The 18,963-nt window shown below is 35.2% G+C and overlaps 1 protein-coding gene across 1 annotated transcript; it reads left to right on the top strand.

Annotated features, from left to right (window-relative positions):
* The first annotated feature begins 4,119 nt into the window (after positions 1 to 4,119).
* LOC139686404 (protein Aster-B-like) lies at positions 4,120 to 18,861 on the top strand. The gene is made up of 8 exons (XM_071583597.1): positions 4,120 to 4,293; positions 5,599 to 5,722; positions 7,150 to 7,308; positions 8,531 to 8,652; positions 9,617 to 9,899; positions 12,241 to 12,480; positions 15,315 to 15,483; positions 18,723 to 18,861. The coding sequence occupies exons 1-8, from the start codon at positions 4,120 to 4,122 to the stop codon at positions 18,859 to 18,861; spliced, it is 1,410 nt and encodes a 469-aa protein (XP_071439698.1).
* The last annotated feature ends 102 nt before the right edge of the window (positions 18,862 to 18,963 follow it).

Below are 18,963 nucleotides of genomic sequence, written 5' to 3'. Positions count from 1 at the left end.
GTGCTACATTGATGTGTATTTTTGTATATTTGATTTTGATAAAAATAAAAGGAAATTCAGAATTGTGTTTTCATGAGTACAAATTTTTTTCAAAATATTACACAGTCATTGATATCGAGGGGATATTTAAATATATAAATGATAACAGAGAATTTAGGTATAATGATTGCAGAAAATATTTAGTGAATTTATTTTAAGATGAAGAACAAGGAGGTATTAAGGCAGCTCAGTTACCAATTATTTACATTTATTACATTCGCAAATTTCCCATCAAAATGTGATGTTTGATTTTTCCAAATCAATTCTTTTCTGACAGTAAAATACATCATACTAGGGTGGCTAATGAGGGATGGGTTGGTACAGTCAAGTCTTAAAGCTGAAAAATCGCAATTGGTGTGAATACAGAAAAAGACCATTGGCCAACGCCTTAGGGCTTGTGCAGATCTGGTCTCCAGTCTCAAAAGATCATCTTATAATCAGACTTAACAATTGAGCCTTCATTCCCGCAGCCATAGAATATGGCAAGCCCCGGAACTGAATATACATGTATGCATGTGTATACATATATATAGTAAAAATAAAAACTCCCCAGATACAGGTCCTACATTCAACGAGGGTGCCACAATGCATGAATCTTTTTGGAGGAAGCATTAATATTATAGATATAAATGGATTACATGGCATGATCGGGAAGAACATTTTCGGAGATTGAGAAGATAATGGCATAGCCTAATGTCCCAGAAATAAGAAAATAACTTCTAACAACATAGCATTATATCCTCTTTAAAGAAAAATAACAATTAAAATTGAGTTTTCTCAGGAATTCTAGAGGGACAAAATTCATTGTTACATGTACAGTTTTCCCTTAGTACCAGTGCAATGCTTGTATTGGTAATGTTATGAGTACAATTATGTACGTGTTTGTCAACCCTTACCGTTCCTACTTTTCTCCCTTTTGGGGCCAGTCTGGCAGTCTTCTGACTATAGCCATTGCACTCTTTCCTGACTGCATGGGTTGACGGTAGGGCTCATGGAAAGAAGTCCGCAAGATATTTGGGGAGGCAAGTATGAAATTAAGGGTGAGTAGTGGGGTGAAGTTCTCCTCCTGTGGTCTAGGCGAAGCGGGAATGAGGGTGCGAGGGTTGGGGGAGGGAAAAGGATGTTTGTAGGTTGAGATGCAGGAAGTTGGCAAAAGCACTGCTTGCCACAAACGACTAATAACAAAGAGAAACTACAGGGTCGCACCCAAAAGTGGTAGGACTGATTTTTTTACAAGAATTTTATTGACGATATACTTACATCGACTTAATAATCTTCAAAGTATGCTCCTTGAGCTGCTACACAGTTAGTTTAACGTTGCTCCCATTCCCTGTACGCCCGCTGGAAATTTTCTTTGGGGATGCCGTTGATGACCCTCGTCGAAGCCTCTTGAACGGCCTTTATCGAGTCAAAACGTCGTCCCTTGAGCTGTCTTTTCATCAGGGGGAAGAAAGAGAAGTCCGGTGGTGCCAGATCGGGAGAATACGGCGGGTGCGGCAACGTGGCAACGCCCTTGGCCAGGAGCTGTCTGACGACGATCACGCCATGGCACGGCGCGTTGTCATGATGAAGCACCCAGCAGTTTCCAGCAGCAAATCCTGTGAAATAATGCGTTGGACCTTGGATGCAGACAGACCCAACTGGTCTGAAATTTCTTCACTGGTTAAGCGTCGGTCCTTGTTCAGCAGTGTCCTCACTCTATCCACATTCGTGTCGGTTCTTTCCGTCGACGGCCGTCCGGAGCGATGGTCGTCTTCAACGAGCTCCCTACCCTCTTTAAACAACTTGTGCCACTCAAATACTGTGGAACGGCTTAAGGCAGTGTCCCGATAAGCCTGCTTGATCATATCGAGGGTCTCAATTGCCGTCTTCCCGAGTTTCGCACAAAACTTCACGGAATAACGTTGCTCTAAATTCAGATTCTTTTGTTTTCGAACGCGGACAAAAAACTTGCTTCCTTAAAAACGGTGTCCTCACTCAACGACAGCCCGCAGGCGACTGAGGTTGGTGTCGGTCTGTTGCTAAGAGCCCCCTCCACCTTACCCTGCCAGGCAGACCCCCCTCCACCGCTCCGTTCGCGCCAGAGAAATTCAGTCCTACCACTTTTGGGTGCGACCCTGTATGAAAAGATAGCACGCTATTGTTTGTCATATTTCCGCTCAGATTCTTTCTCTACGCTACCTTAGATGAGCCTGAGTTCATCACATAACAGATCGTCTAACAGGGCAAAAAAGAACTCTCATGAAGACGTTCTCTTGTAGTGATAAATATTTAGAAACTCTATAATAAGAATATCTGCTAAAACAGGAAGGTCTAGCAGAAGAGCCAGTACATATAATGGACTGATATTTTTCGTTCGCTTTCTTCATGGTTCTTTTTGTAGATTCATTGACGTCGTAGTGTCATGCTAACTCTGTGTCGCTCCGAAGATGGCAGAGCTGCGTTTTACTCGCTGCTAGTTCGGTAATATATTTGGGAAATAGGGGGTACGAAAGCCGTGGATATCAATAAATTGCGAGCCTTATATGCGACCAAAGTAAATGGTGAGGTGTAATGAGGATGAAAGTTGAGGCATTGAATTAGGACGCGGAGAAGAGGGGGTGGAGTAAGGCGGACGGAAGCAGGGCGACTTCCACTGTGGCTGCGGCGCAGGTGTTTGTCCGTCTTATCCCCAATCGAGATAACATGGGTTTAGCGTAACAGGTTTTCTCATGTGTTTTACCTTATACCAGAAGGGTGACCAGAATTCTAGATTTGGCCCAACACTTTTGCTTCTCTAAATTTTTGTAGGCTCACGGTGGTTTGTTTCGATTGGAATATACGGTTTACGAGGACATCAGGCGCTAAATATGAAATGCATAAAACGGGAATCTAAAATCGAAAAGGTCTTGATATTTCTATCGTTAAGAAAAAATAAATCAACCGCAAATGTTTGAGAGCCCTGTCGGTCTATTCACCAAACACTGAACCCCGTTAATTTTATGAGCGGAGAAAAAAATTGAGTAGTTTCGGGCGTGATGTGATGGAATTTGTACAATAAAGAAAATATAGTCACAATTTTCACCGGATAAGTTTAATAGTTCGACCGGGTTTCGATTTATTGCATCATCTTCAAGTCTAAACCTGAAGATGATGTAATACATCGAAACCCGGTCATACTATTAAACTTATCTAGTGGAAAATTGTTACCATATTTTCTCTATTTATTAGCGGATGTTATGGTGAGTCGCCCTCAAGAAGATGCTTGTTGAGCAGATTAATAGACGGGAGAAAGTTGGGTAACCGAGGAATGTTAAGAATAAAATACGCATGTTGGACGGAATGGAGGAATCGAAGGAGTTGTATTGCGGGGTGTCAGGTTGTCTTTTGTTGGGAGAATCAAATTATTGTATCGTGTTGCTCAATAGCAACACCTACGATATTGTTGATAATGAACGAAGTAACAAAAAACTTGCTTAGTTTCTGCTCCGTTAAAGGTTATTTGGTCGCAATATAATGTCGTTTTTTAAAGATGAGCACACAGAAATCTCGAGGCAACTTTGAAACTTTTTCTGACCACACGATTTTTCGACTATTTATAGTCGATTAAAACCCGTTTAGACCCGTATACCGGGTGCAGCTTTCCCCCATGAATTCACTGATAAAAAATAAGGCTCGCGTCTCATACGGGTCACTTAGTTGTCCCGGTTGCCTTCTGTCTCCACCCCTGTCGGCCCTCACCGACGCTCCTGTAGCGACATATATATAATTCGCGCTATAAAAATTAATGGCTTCGCTGGAGAGCGATAAGGAGATAATCTTATCTACTTAAAATTAATTACGCTTCCCAAAAACACAGCTAACTTGTTTTCATGAATAATATTATTGACAGGTAAGAGGAACCATTGCACCAGTTTCTGCGCGGGTATAAAAGAGAACAGAATTACTGCGCGTTGCGTTAACTTTATTCACTTTAAGGCTGTATTAATTTTATGGGCCAAAAAAGCACATTTGCAACTTAAATTATACAAAATTTTAACTTTAATTGGTCGAAAATTATCACGAGCTCATAATTTACATCAGTTAGATCAGTTATTGAAAATGGACACCCAAGAACATGGGATGGCATATGCAGTGAGTAGAGAGGAGAGAAATGAAGAATTTAAGGGCATAATAGATGACACCCAAGGTAACAGTGTTAATGAAGGAAATGCATTAGACCACACTCATAACAGATCATCACATACTGTCAAACAAGGGACATCTAAGGAAGAGGTGAGTATAACTGAACTTTATTCTAGTTGGACATTCAACTACAATGTAAATGAATAAAAAGAATGGTTACTACAGCCGTATGAATATTATGGGAAGAATCAACCCCAGCTGTACTCTTATGATCATGGATTTTGTATCTTGGGCCATTTTGTTGAGTGGAATTCTAGAGACATTGGTGTGTTGTTTTTTTCATAAAAGTACGGCTGGGGTTGATTCTTCCAATAATACAATGTAAATTTCTGTTGCTATTAAGTTCACAGCCACTAAACCCTACCCCATATGAATTTCCACTCTATCATTAACTATAGTATAGGTGGTATCATTTTTACCCCAAAAATGATTTCCAGTCAGGGCCATTGAAAAAATTAAATAGTAAAAACTCCAAACGGTACATTTCTGTGAAATTTAATGGGGAGGAAAACAATAAATAACATGCAGCCCTAATTACATGAGTGGTGCAAAGGTTGACTATTAGTTCAAGTGCTAATATAATAGAATACCATCACGAATTACATTAGGCTCCATTACAAGGGTTCACGATCCACATTAATGAGTGAATACTACTCCTCTCATTTGGGCTCAGCTATGTTGAAAACTCTTCAATTGGCCTTACCCTCAATCTTTTCCATTTCAATCTACCATGTCCTTCCTCCTGTGCCATCAAACATATGGGTTAAAAAATAGAACGGCCAACGATTTGGTTATTAAAGGCATTCCCTCCACAACATTCTACACTCCTAATTTTTATTTCCTCCACTCAGTGTACCATTCAAAGCATAGTAATCTTCCAATTATTAATTGATACATTCTTTTACTGCTGATGAAGTGGTCACCTCCTTATCCTAAAACATGCATTTCTCTGTCTTAGAGCAGCTCCTTCATCAGTAGAAGAAGACATTCAAAAATATCACATAAATATGAGTTAAGAGTGGAGAGAAATCTGACATTGGCATTAGTCTACTCTCAATTAAAGGAAACAGAGAGTAAATGATTTAATGTCCCCTATGTAACATTGTTTTTCATGAAGTATATTGAGGCAGATAGCCCCAAAAGGTCACCTATACCCCAATCACCATAGGGTATCATGGAGGCACTAGTATAGTGAAATCATAGTTAGCTACAGCCACACAATATAAAATCTGAATTTCATGTCCATTGCACCAACTGAGGGGTTGCCCTAGGCTAAACATGTCTTGTTAGTTTGTCAGTTCCCAACATCATATTAAACACATTTATACTCTTATTATAGAGGCTCTTCTCTTTAAATGGCATGAACATAATTTTAAACAGGTAATATCTTTGTAGGGTATTCATAATCCAAAAGGAGGTTGCAACCATATTCCACTTTGCTCCGCAACTTTAAGAAAGGATTTATCAAAAGAAGACAGTAAGGCCTCAGGATCAAAAACAAAATTAGGGGTCAAAACTGGTGGGTATCACAACATTTCTTGAAATTCAATGACATGAAATGAACAGGTAATCTAGTTACTGTTAAATTTCAGATTGCTGAATTTTAAAATAAATACTTCAGTTTCATTAATCAACAGGATTCATATTGGACCTAACTTACTGAATGCTATTTAGTAATTTACCGTGGAAAATTATACACAAACACACACACACACACATACATATATATATATATATATATATATATATATATATATATATATATATATATATGTGTGTGTGTGTGTATGTATGTATATATATTTGGGTACGATTCCCAGGCAAGTCTCTGGGGACCTGCAGTTCTGCCCAGGCTACGTGATTATTTGGGTACCAGGTCAGATGTGTGAATTTCACGTCGAGCTTAGTGCTGGGTGAATTCTACCATCACCTACCAAACCAACCTTCGGGTTGATTACTGTATTCATGGTTTATATAAATATAAATATATATATATATATATATATATATATATATATATATATATATATATATATATATAAAATAATATAATATAATATAATATAATATAATAATATATATATATATAAAAAATATATATATATATATATATATATATTTTATATATATTTTATATTTAACCATAAAACCATAAACAGTAATCAACCCGAAGGTCGGTTTAGTAGGTGATGGTAGAGATCACCCAATACTAAGCCCTATACGGCATGTGAATATTCACACATCAGGGTAGGGGAGCCAGTTCCTTTCCCTGTGCCGGTTATGGTTTCCAAGGAAGACCTGGTACCTGAAAAATCACTTTACCTTGGGTGGAGCTGCAGGTGCCCAGAGGGCCTTGCCCGGGAATCGAACCCGGGACCCTCCGGTCAGCAGTCCAACTCTCTACCTACTGGACTACCGCGACTCACATTTTATATAAATATATATATATACATATATATATATATATGTATATATATATATATATATATATATATATATATATATATATATATATATATATATATATATATATGTGTGTGTGTGTGTGTGTGTGTGTGTGTGTGTGTGTGTATGAGTTTGTGCATGTTTATATATGTAAACTCAGATCTATATAATATACATCTGTGATTCAAGTCCCAGTGTCAAGGAAACTTTTTAACACTTGTAACCTGCTCGATTCCACCTTCTCCACCATTCCAATGTTTTTCTTTTATGCGTTTCCCCATCCCTTTTCCTTATATCTATATCCTTTTGAATGAATATATGCAGGTTTCAATAGCTAATTTCAAATTAAATCAGTTTTAATAGCATGCTTAACAAACAATATGAATACCAATACTTAAAGCACTTACTCTTAGATACTAATCATAAAATTTGAATTTATCAAGTATTAATGAATGTTTTCATTCCAAATCCATGCTAATCAAGCTTTCTGTTATCCAACAGCTCCTACAGGTAACAAAACACCATGTATATGTACCTCATCACATGATGCACGCCAAGTGGTGGATTTAGATCTTAATATGCACATAGATCAGCTTTTCTCAATGTTGTTCACTCAATCCAGCTTTTACTTAGACTTTCAGTCTAAGAGGAGAACATTAGGTGAGAGGTTAATTTTTTCCATATTGTTAGTCTATTAGACATAAAAATAAGTTTTTGACCACATTGCAACTGAATTACAAGGTACAACAGTCAACATAAATAAATAGAAGAGTGTAAATTAAAATGTTTTAAATTGCACGAGAGTACAGAGCTGGAATGCAAAAAAACCTGGAGAGATTCAGAAGCTTTTTGCCTGGTTACCCATATCAAGGCCCAAGGCTCAGTTCCTGGTGATGGTTTCAGTTTCAGTGTTTTTTGCACCCTACCTGGCTACTAAAATATCAAATAATTACCATTAGAGAGAGAGAGATCAACAAATTATGTAATTCCACCATCAGGGAAATAATATGTACTTAGGGAGTGGATGTAGGGGTAAAGTACAATGGACCCCATTTCACAGTTCCAAGTCAATTGATGAGTCCTCTTCAAATAGTCTTACGCAGTATGTCTAGTACAAATCATTTTAGGTACTATACCCATTCCATGGCATGTAGATGAAATAAGTTCTGAATATTTTTTTTGCTATCAGGATGTACTGTATGAGCAAATTTTAAGGATTGTAAATTTACTTGTGGCTTTGAAAAGCAGACTACTTCAATATGAGCTCACATTGGAAAGACCCAATTAAAAAAATGGCAATGGATCCAGAATTTTGCATTCAATCTGACACTAGTCGTTAAACCAATCTGATCTGATAGCGTAAATTATATTCCAATGGATAAAAAATGACAGGGTCAAATATGGACACAAAATTAGACCGGTATTGATGGTGGGTACCTTTCTATTGACAGGCTTACATTCTTTCCTAACAATAATAATCACCATTCTTACTTGGTCCACAAACAAGAAGGGGATCAGGATGGTGTAGTACATAATGTAATGGCTTTCCGCTCAGAGGGCCTGGATTCAAATCCTGGGCTCAGCAAATTTTTTTCATTGATATCCTGATCCCTGCTTGAGGAGCTTAGTGGAGAGTACTTTAAATGAGTATGCCATCCGTCGGATGGGACATTAAACTGCAGACCCCCCAGCTCCTTTTGTTAAGAGTAGGCTAATGCCAACACTAGATTTCTGCTCACCCTTCCTCCTTTCCAATTCATCCCTAATTGTGCAAATCACCTCAGGTGTCAGTAACCTTCCCTAAAGTTGCCACTATGACGTAAACAAGAAATCTTATTTTTGTTAATAATGTCACAAAGTGTATGATATCACTCATTCACAGATATTGCTGCAACACCTTGGGAAGAAGATCCAGAAACTGGGGGAAAAAAGAAGAAAGTTGAGCTAATAATCTCTCCAATCAAAGTTTTTGGGGCAAAGACAATTGGAATATCTGAAAATTATGTAAGTAAAGACAATTTATAAATATTTTTTAAGCATTCAATAATTGGCCAAAACTATCTGATGAAAAAAAGGAATCATTAAATAGATAGCATGGGCCTCATTAAGATCCTTGGTCCCTTAAGAAATTCTAATAACTTGTTTGTCAAATAAGTAAAACATTTAAGTACAAGTATTAAATAAAAACACAGTTTATACAGTCCATTTTTTACCTGGACACAAGCATCAAATATTACAATCAAGTGAAGTTCTTATTTTCTTAATAAATTTTTAATCAAATTGATTTATTAATAGGATTTTCCTTTCAACATCCCCAGGATCATGGAATGACAAAATGTTTACCAGAACAATCAGATTTTTTTTAAAGACAACCGTTTTAATACACTTTAACTATGATATTTTGCTGAAAAGGGTCAACCAAAAAACTGAGATGGCCATTGACCACACTAAAAAATATTTTTAATGCCAAGTGGTCCATTTATACTCCACAGGCTCTTAGCTGTCTACTCTAGAGCAACAATGACAATTATCTTTCATAATTTCAACATTTTTATTTCATAAAATACTGTTCCACCACATCACATGAAATTTACTTGAATTGGTCTGTAACTCTCCCTTTGTCCAGAGGCGTAATGTTGCTTAAAAACTTACAATCTCACAGATCTAGCTAGGTTATTTGGGGAAACATACAATTAGCCCTCCTAAAATTTGGGGTCCCCCAAAAACCTAATTAGTAGAGCAGATTTACATACCCAGTAGTTTCTTTCTTGTAAACTATTTAAATACATGCTGGTTAAGAAAATCTGCTTTGCCAAAAAATACATGAATTTTTAAATACCTCTACTAACAGAATTGAATGAACAGAGATATTAACTGACTTAGGGTTTCCCACACTGAAGGGTCTAGAGTTCCCTAGTTACGATATTTACAACACCGTAGACTCTTTACCCGTTATTCAACATTACAGATTATGCTTCCCTGCAGCAAACCAGGACAACTATACTCAATAGATATGCGTGCATACAACTCTGGATTTCACAATGCTGAAGCCTTCCATTATTTCAATCACTTCTGTCTTCGAGACACAACCCAAGAGCCAGAGTCAAAAGAGAATGACATGAATGGAGAAAATATAAACTCACATCCTAACAGAGATCCACAGATATCTAGTGGCTCGCTGAAGTTTACCTGCCATTTTTCCGTCTTCTCAAAAATTGTGTTCACCAAGTCATTGTGGGCCCCAGTGAAAAGTAAGTACTGCTGTTTATCCCAAAACTGATCTTAACAGTCAGGTGACCCAAATGAAATGGTCACTGAAAGTGAATCCAAGAAATCATGATGGATACTAACAAGATAATCAATCCTGGAAGTTGTAGGTCTTAGCCAAATCCACTTTGAAAATCTATACACTTGTTTCTATGTGCCTCTGGATTGCATTAAGACCTATTAGGGAAGTGATATACATGTAGAGGAAGGAAAAAATGAGGAATGTGGTACAGAGTCATGGATAGTAATACTGTACCTGGTCTAAGAATAGCTTACTATTGCGTACGGTGTTGTGGTGTTTAGCGAAGTCTCACATTTGGTTTTGAAGTGAAGCAATGTTCTGTCAATGGGTCCATTAAAAATCTAGTTATATTACCATTAATAATAGTAGTGACTCTAATCAATCAAATTTAGATTTAATGAGGGTAAACAAGAAGACACTTCCACAATAAAGTTTTAATATTTCATGGCCATGGTTTGGATGCTGCGCATCATAAAAACCATGGTCATGAAATATTAAATCTTTATTGTGGAACTGTCAAGTTTCTTGTTTATCCTCGTCATGAAGGAATTCCACAAAGTTAAACCTGAAAATGTTGTTTAAATTTAGGTTTATTCAAGCACCATAATAGTCCTTACAAATCTATTTTTTTTTATTTATGAACCACATCTTATTACCACTTCAGTTTGTATGTAAGGCAATGCCTGCAACCATATTTCTACTCGATTAATTTGATCAATATTCTTTAAAAATTATCAGTTTGCTAAAAAAATTAGTCTTAACAAACTGTTTGGTAATAATATGAGCATATATTTGGGTTCCAGGCAGGACTATGTTACAATAAATATTGCATTGACTCCATTAAAATAATATCCTACTCTTTCATGCAATTAGCAATATTTACTCATATTCAACTTTGAAATTATAACAACATACCCACAAGTTACCATAAATCAGCAATTTCATATCAACACCCAAAGGAAATTGATGTAAGAATTTATAACGCATTACCACATTAATTGAAAACAAGTGATGAATCATGTAATTTCAACTTGAAACTCATGAAACTCCTAATGAGAGTTACTATTCATTGAATGCATTTTTAAATGACAAGCAGTTGTAATGCATTGTGTTTTTATCATACACTTTCATGTATATACTATTTTTTAGCCATGTTCATAGTGTTGAAATGTACCTCTATTTAATAACTTTCTTTGTGCTTAGCAACTCTTATCTCTACATGTTATGTATGATCAGTGAAGAATAAAGTTATTACTCATTATTATGACATAAAAATGAGGTGTACAAAATAGTTTTGAATATACAAACTATAATCAGAGCTCAAATTTTCAGCTTCAATGCACCTTCAAATATTGTTTACATGTACCAATAATTAATCAATAGTTCCTGTAGGTTGAACTTTTATGGAGTGGGCGGGGATGGAGATGAACAGAGATTCCTCATTCATGATTGTCTTCTGCTCATTTTACAGAGATGTCATTTTATCGATTGTATATTTAAGAGGTGTTCAAATTTATTAAAATAAATCATGCCTGAAATTTGGGAACACAGAATATCTAGAAGAAATGGGAGACTTTAGGAGGGAATCAGACCACATTGTTCCAATCGCTGGTACCAATGAAAGCAGGATTTAAGGAAATTGTAACCTACCTGTCTGCAGTGATTATGTAATTACATTAAAGCTACTTTCCCACTTGCATGCTTGGATTATTAAAGCAACATATAGCAAGCATTTGAAAGGAATACAATCGCTGTGCTTATGCAAATCAATATATTTTTCATTACCATGGTTTCCTAAAAGATTAACATCAACCAGTAATGACTACATGAAGTTCTCCTTGTACACATCCATCCTGGGTGGGTGGGACACCAACCCCTGTGCTTTTCTCAAAGCTTTGTTAGTAAAACCATGGTGGCAAAATATATTTCAATGTGGAAACACAATGAGTAATCCTTTCCCACTTGTAATGAATAGAGTTTCATTTAGAAAGCCCAAAAAATATTTTTACTGATAGCATATTTAAAATCTTCAGATGAAAACCATCAAGAAAGTTCTCCAGGTAATATTTTATAGTATAGTTACATAGTGAAATTTCATTTAACTTTAGGGATATGGAAATTGATATGAAAACTCACTATTTAATAATGAAAAAATGTAGAAACTGCTAGCTTTACTTTGGGAAAATTGTAACTGAATGCCATAGGTTATACTTTCAACTTTAAATATGAAATATTAAAAAATATGCATAGCTATTTCATAAATTTTCTTTGCCTTTCAATCACATATATTTTCTCTTCTTTAGCTCTACTAAGCAAGGCATCATGGTTCGGCGTTGAAGAATATTTTGGGTATCTCACTTCAAAGCTAAAGGAGGAATGTGATCATGGGAATATTAGGGCTTATATCACAACAGATGACACTGGTGGTCATAAAATTCATCGTAGGAGAAAGCATACTATTGAAGGACCTGGAATAGCAGATGCAGTAGCACCGAATATTGATCACACATTGAGGTCAAGCAAAATATCTAAAGGAAGAAAGAGTAAGCCATCATCTTCATATCTAATTAATGTAAATAACTTGTCATATAACGGCACAAAAAAATCAAACATAAAACTTAGAAAAGAGCACATGGATACTTTTTAATGGGTTATTTCCGAGTGAATTATGCTAAACTCTGTTTGCTGAATAAAGTGAAGTAATAGGTTGTACTGGGATCTCATATCTGTGATTAATGAAGGCTTTTTGTGGTTCCATCTTTTAAGCAATATTTATATTTACTCAACCTCAGGCTGCATACAATAGCTATTATCTTCTGTTGCTATGGGTGGAATTCAGTTAATCTAATATGATGTTGGAATTCCTGGAGTAATAACAAGCAATAAGGCATTAGTAGCACCTTGTGACTGGAGTAAATATTTTGATATATTGCTGTATCCTTCACTTATTCATAATCCTGGCTCATTTCCAAGGTACAAGGTAACCCCTTGTTCTCATTTATAATATGTCTAGTATCATCCTTCTTTTCCATCCCATACAACACTTTTCAGTGCCTACATCTAGTATATCTTACATTATAAAACTCCTTTGTGTGTGTCCTATCGAGATCACTTTTCTTCTTTTTTTCCCATTGCTAATTTTATTTGTTATCCTTATACAGTTCATATTACCCCATAAGCCTATCTGGCTATTTAATTTACACCAGATACTTTTAAGTTCTCCTGCCTCATTGCCCCCATTTCTCTTCAATATAATGCAACCAACCCCTTACACAAAGAAACAAAGGAAGCATGAACATAAAAATTTCAATTAGTGTTTTGAATGACCAAATACTACCAAAAAGTGAACTTTGGTCAATGGAAATTCCTAGGAAGAGGAATGCTTTGTCATCTTTTTTAATTGCATTTTTAAATCTGCATGATCATTGTATATTTCTCTAGATTTGAACTAATTTATTTTATTAAGTGTTCAAAAAGTAACAATGAATCTTTTATTTTGGTAACTTCACCAAAGCTTCTCAAAATCTATTACATTATTTAACAAAAGCCCTTAGTCTAATAGAAAATTAACATAACAGAAAGAATGCAGCGGAATAAACTTTTGCTCCCAAATTATCTTATTGAATCTTAAACCCCCATTATTGTTTTAAGGTTTCTGGGAATGGAATTAAATCCTTAAGATCATAAATACTGATTTTTATTAAGTTGTACAGCATAAATTAACAATTGCTACAATAAATAAAACCGTTTCTGGCGTCACTTGGTGGAAAATCTTCATATCAAAATTGAAATTAAACTACTTGGGAAAAGGGAAGTGGAACATAGGGAAAAGCCAAGTGGTGTAATTCCAATTTCAATTACTGCAATTACATCTTATCATCATCATGGGTCATCAGTTCTAAGATTAGCTTATTTCAGCTCTTATCCCATTTCTTCTAACCACTTGCTTCTAAATGCTTAGATATTCCTTTGCCTTAACATCTTCCGCCATTAGTCATTCAATGTATCTCATTTGGGGTCTTCCTACATAGTTCTCACCACTCACATATCCCTTGATGGCTGTCTCATCAGACTATAGTGTTTCAAAATGCATCCGATATTTTTAGCCCCTCTTCTTTTAGGTTTTTATTTAGACTTTTTTCTTTTTTAACTTTTCTTAGAAGATATCCATCTTTCTTTGATATTCATCATTCTTATGCAGCATCATATTTCCCATCTTGTCTTTGCTCTGATTGTTATCCATCAATCATTACCATTGTTGCACATGAATTAATGTGGGTGTGGGTATATAAATGAAGTGTTTCCTTATTTCCAGGCCTATGCTGCCTGTTTAGTAGTGCTCTTTGCTTCAATTTGAATGGTTATTTTTATGGCCAACCAATATTTCATTCTCAATTCTTCAAACACAACTATTTTTTCTTCTCAATGTATATTTTTTTAGTCTTCTAGCTTTTGATTAACCTGACAAAACATGCAACCCGCCAAGGACCATAATCTTTTGTCTGCGCCTATTTATTCCAGCCATGAAGTTCCGATTAAATGACATCCACCTGATTTTATGGAATCTGTGGATCATTGTGTCATCATTTAAAGGCTAAAAATACAAATATTATTCTTATGGACTTCATAATAAGAATAGTTTGTAGTCAGTGTTTTTGAATTAAAGCAGATCCACGAGCGCATGTATCTTCAAGGCTAAGTTAGAAGGTTCTCATATTTATCTGCTCTCTTCATTTCTGGAATGGCAACACAATGCACTTCTGGAGACCTACAGGGATTTTCCCAATTAAGCAAAAGGGACAAATGACTTTGTACCGATTAATTATAGTCTTTTCTCAAGTTATTAAACAATTATGGAAGCAAAATTATTGATTTCATGGGCCTTCATTACGGTCATGTGCTAAATTTTTGCCATGAAGTCCAACTTCAGAATGGTATCTAATTTGCTGATTCTTTTGATTTATCTTTCCTCCCCTGATTTTGATAAGGCATCAACAGTGAAATAATATAAGCAACAGTTAAAACCCATATTATTTTTATTCAATAAAATATTTGGATGGAAGCCTTTTTTACTCTGTATTTGTAAATTAAAAATGCCCTCATTTTCAAATCTGAGTTTTAATTTAACTACCATGAAAACACCTAGCATTCTCAGTTTTATGCCATACTACACGTATGCATGTCGAATTAACACTCATTATTTTATGATTCATTATTTTACCTCGATAGACAATTAATGTTAGAACATTCAGTGAACAAGGAAAGAAGATCATTGTAACAGCCTCACTTAGGAAATTAAGTTGAAGGATTTAAATTAGGTTTTATCACATTTCTCACAAGTTTTACTAATACTTCCTGATCTTCACTTTTTTTCTAGAAAAAAAAGAAAAACTCAAAGAACAGAAAGTCCCGTGGATGTTGCTGCTTATTACAATAGCTTCATTTGCACTATTCAATGCTTTCCTATACTTTAAACTCAGAGCCTTGCAAGAAATTGAAACAAAAACTGATATGCATTCTTCAGTTATCAGCCTTGATTCTTTAAAGTAAGTGAATTTCATGACCATTGCATTATTTCCTGAGTTACAGGTTAATTAAATATTTTAAAAGTTTTGCAAATTATTTATCCTTAAAACCTTGAAATTATGTTTTTCCTTGAATTTCAAAATATGAAAATGCTGCATTTTCAATATGCAACTCATAAGACTAAATAATGGATTATTTTCTATTTTACTCTAATTTCCTCTAATAATAATAATACTTTATTCATTTTGAAAAATGGCACAACCATATTAAATGTCGTCAATATAAATATTATTTAACACAAAACATAATTTCTTAAATGTGATGATGATTGTAACAAAAGAATTCATCCAATGAGTAAAGTGGGTGAGTAAGTAACCAGATATATTTATATATATATATATATATATATATATATATATATATATATATATATATACCCTATTCTTGAAACTTTGGATACCGTCTGATTTCAACTAAGTAGGCAGATAGTTATGCAGTCGTATGTTGATATTATGAAATATGTTGTAAGTTGATGATAATGGATATTAGAGGAAAGCAAATTGAAATGGCCACTGAAAGGCATTATGTCTTTGATATGGCAATCATTTGAAAAATTAGTGATTCTTATGAGATTATCCGAGCTCCATTAGTAATTTACTACAATTCATTGATGATTATGTTAGCGACAGCACCATATCTGTTGGTGATGATCTTTCTAATGTGCTTCTGACATAAATCCTACCCCAAAGTATTTTTAGATCAAGAACAGACCTCCAGTTCTAATTCATTTTAACTGTGATAAATATCGATGCATTAACCATTTTCAATATAAAACCAATCAATAGAATTGGTTATTTCATTGAAAAGTTCATTGAATGCTGAAATATTCAATTATAATCACTGGGTGGCACAAAATCTTGAAATAGAATTGTCACTAGTCTCTATATCGTAATAGCTATTTTAGTAGGTACCTACCATATTTAAAATAATATTGTTTACGCACAAAATTAAGAAATTTAAAAATGAAAAGTTAAATATGAGAATATCAGCCAACAAGTTAGTTCGTGAAATGCAAATCTCAAGTTTCCCAATTGAAACTAGACTGAAGAAAACCAGTGGTACCACAAAATGAGACAGTTGCTTTACTCAGCAGCCAAAGAGCCATTATAACAGCCATAACCCTGCCATTAAATGGGATAAGCCAAAATGACTTTGCTGCTTGCTGGCTTATTAGGACCAACTGACAAAGGAGGCTGTTGACATCCAGCTTAGAAGTTATAATTTCAATGGGAATAATGGTTGCCAACTCAGTTATGCATGGAAAACTACAATAAGACGTATCCTGGAAGAGAGAAAAAAATGGATAGCTGAATAGAAGACAAAAAAGTAATGATTATTCTGCAAAACAATTAGTTGGTACCTGGCCAATGGAGAAAGGGTATATACATATATAGCCCTCATTTTGTGGCAATCAACTGAAAAAACTAGGTTTCCATAGCAAAAGATACTCTTATTCTCAATTGAGAATTTGAAAGTACTTTATGGGAGGAGGGATGGAGAGGGTCTGGGGAAGCTACATTGCCATGAATATGATGAGAGAGTCATTCATTGAAACATCGGTGGAAATGAAGGACATAGCCTGGTGGAAAATTCAAGAAGATTTCACAAACGCTTAAAATGTTTTCCCTTTGTACAGAGACAAATATATGAGCACAGTTACTGTTTCATATCAAAATAACATCACCCCACTTATTCGCTTAATCAATAAATGGTTGTTATTCAACATTTAGCCGATGGATGAGGCCTTTGGAAATCTCCAGCCTGCCTTAAGATGCAAGATTTTCTTAGTAACTGCAGCTTCCACAGGAATGAAACTATACTTCTTACCCATCCTATAGTAAATTAGTAAATTTTTTTAAGTCTTGAGTCCAGGTTATAGCATGAGATTTTAACGTTCAATTTAAAGACTGGATTTGCACCATTTGTAGGACTCTGAATCTGTTGAGAGCCATGATAAAATTTTTTTTTGATGTAATAGACATAAATGCAGATAGAAATGACACTTGTTTCCACGCCTTCAGCCATAAAATACTAATTGGGTAGCATATATATATATATATATATATATATACACACACACACACACAAACACACACACACACACTGGACAAGCCTCCTTGGCCACCTGCAGCTCCACCCAAGCTACGTTATTTTTCAGGTACAAGATCTTCCTGGGAATCCATAACCGGCATAGGGGAAGGAACTGGCTCTCTACTCTGATGAGTGAATTTCATATGCCATCAGGCTTAGTACAGGGTGAACTCTACCATCATCTACCAAACCAACCTTTGGATTGATTACTGTGTTTATGGTTCATTTATACACTTAGAGATGATAGCATAACTGGTAAATTTTTCCCAAAAGGCTCTTCAGTCCTGATTTTTAATAATAAGTACATTTGTTTTCTCCCTCGAATTCCTTGAATGAAATTCTGGTACATCCCATCCTGAAGTAAAGTTCCCTAATTCTCAACATTCTTTAATTACCCTGATTTTTACAAAAGCTGGCTGCTTTTTGTAAACATTCATTTAAGGTGCTATAATGAACTGTATGCAAATAATGGATGGTGAATTTTGAATTTGTCATTGTAACAGCTTAAAAGCATATATTTAAAGAAAATGATGCATATTATTGAAAGAAGTGCATGCTATCTAGGTCCTGATGGTCTTGACGGGCATAAAATATATTCACCCACCCTTCTCATTATACACTATAAAGGTCTGGGAGGCAGAGGATGGGTTGAATCCCTGAGACTTCTGAGAAGGGATGAGGGGAGGATGTGGACTTGCGTAAGGCAGTCTTTCATATGACAAAAAGGTATTTGTGTTACCCAGATTTATATTGAGTTCTAATTGTCCACGAAATTCAATGTGAAAATTCATGGGACAAATGTGGTGAGCTGGAAACAATTTCATCTATTAGTTTTGAATTACTCCAGACAAAAGCTAAGCAGCATACTCAATGGATTTCCTCTTTCTGAGTATTGAAATATACATACTTATACTTCAATTAGTATAAAATATAGGAATTCTACAAAGGATAAGAACTTAATTAGATTGAAGAATGCTCCAGTGCATTTGACCATTATGAAGTTATATTAATTCCAATGACATAACATAAATATGCACTGGAACTGGAATGTGTTTTAAGATGCATAATAAACCCCTAATATATGTTAATTTTAAATTGTATTTAACAGGTTTAATCCAGGAGGATATAAAGAATGGCTGTCAATGCCCTTTAACGTGGGTGGCTTTAATGATGTTGAAATGGAAATATGGAGAACTTCGCTGGACAAAGTGATGGATTTACTAGATGAGGTGGGCAATCTGCAATAACAAGCTGATCAACTCTGAATCTAATTTAATCAACTGAGCTGCATATACACTTTCAAATACTGTTCCATAGAAAAATTCAAAATTGAGTGTTTTTGTTTCAAA

The sequence above is a fragment of the Hetaerina americana genome, unplaced genomic scaffold (genome assembly GCF_022747635.1).
Source record: "Hetaerina americana unplaced genomic scaffold, ioHetAmer1.1.p SCAF_14, whole genome shotgun sequence".
NCBI classification, from domain to species: Eukaryota; Metazoa; Arthropoda; class Insecta; order Odonata; family Calopterygidae; genus Hetaerina; species Hetaerina americana.
Note: the sequence above shows the minus strand (reverse complement) of the source record. Positions and strands in the feature narration are given on the sequence as shown.

Excerpts from the sequence above, each read along its gene's own strand:
- LOC139686404 (XM_071583597.1), top strand. The coding sequence starts at position 4,120 with ATGGACACCCAAGAACATGGGATGGCATATGCAGTGAGTAGAGAGGAG. Across the intron at positions 5,723-7,149 it reads AAAATTAGGGGTCAAAACTG|CTCCTACAGGTAACAAAACA; the intron begins GTGGGTATCACA and ends GTTATCCAACAG. Across the intron at positions 9,900-12,240 it reads ATTGTGGGCCCCAGTGAAAA|CTCTACTAAGCAAGGCATCA; the intron begins GTAAGTACTGCT and ends TCTCTTCTTTAG.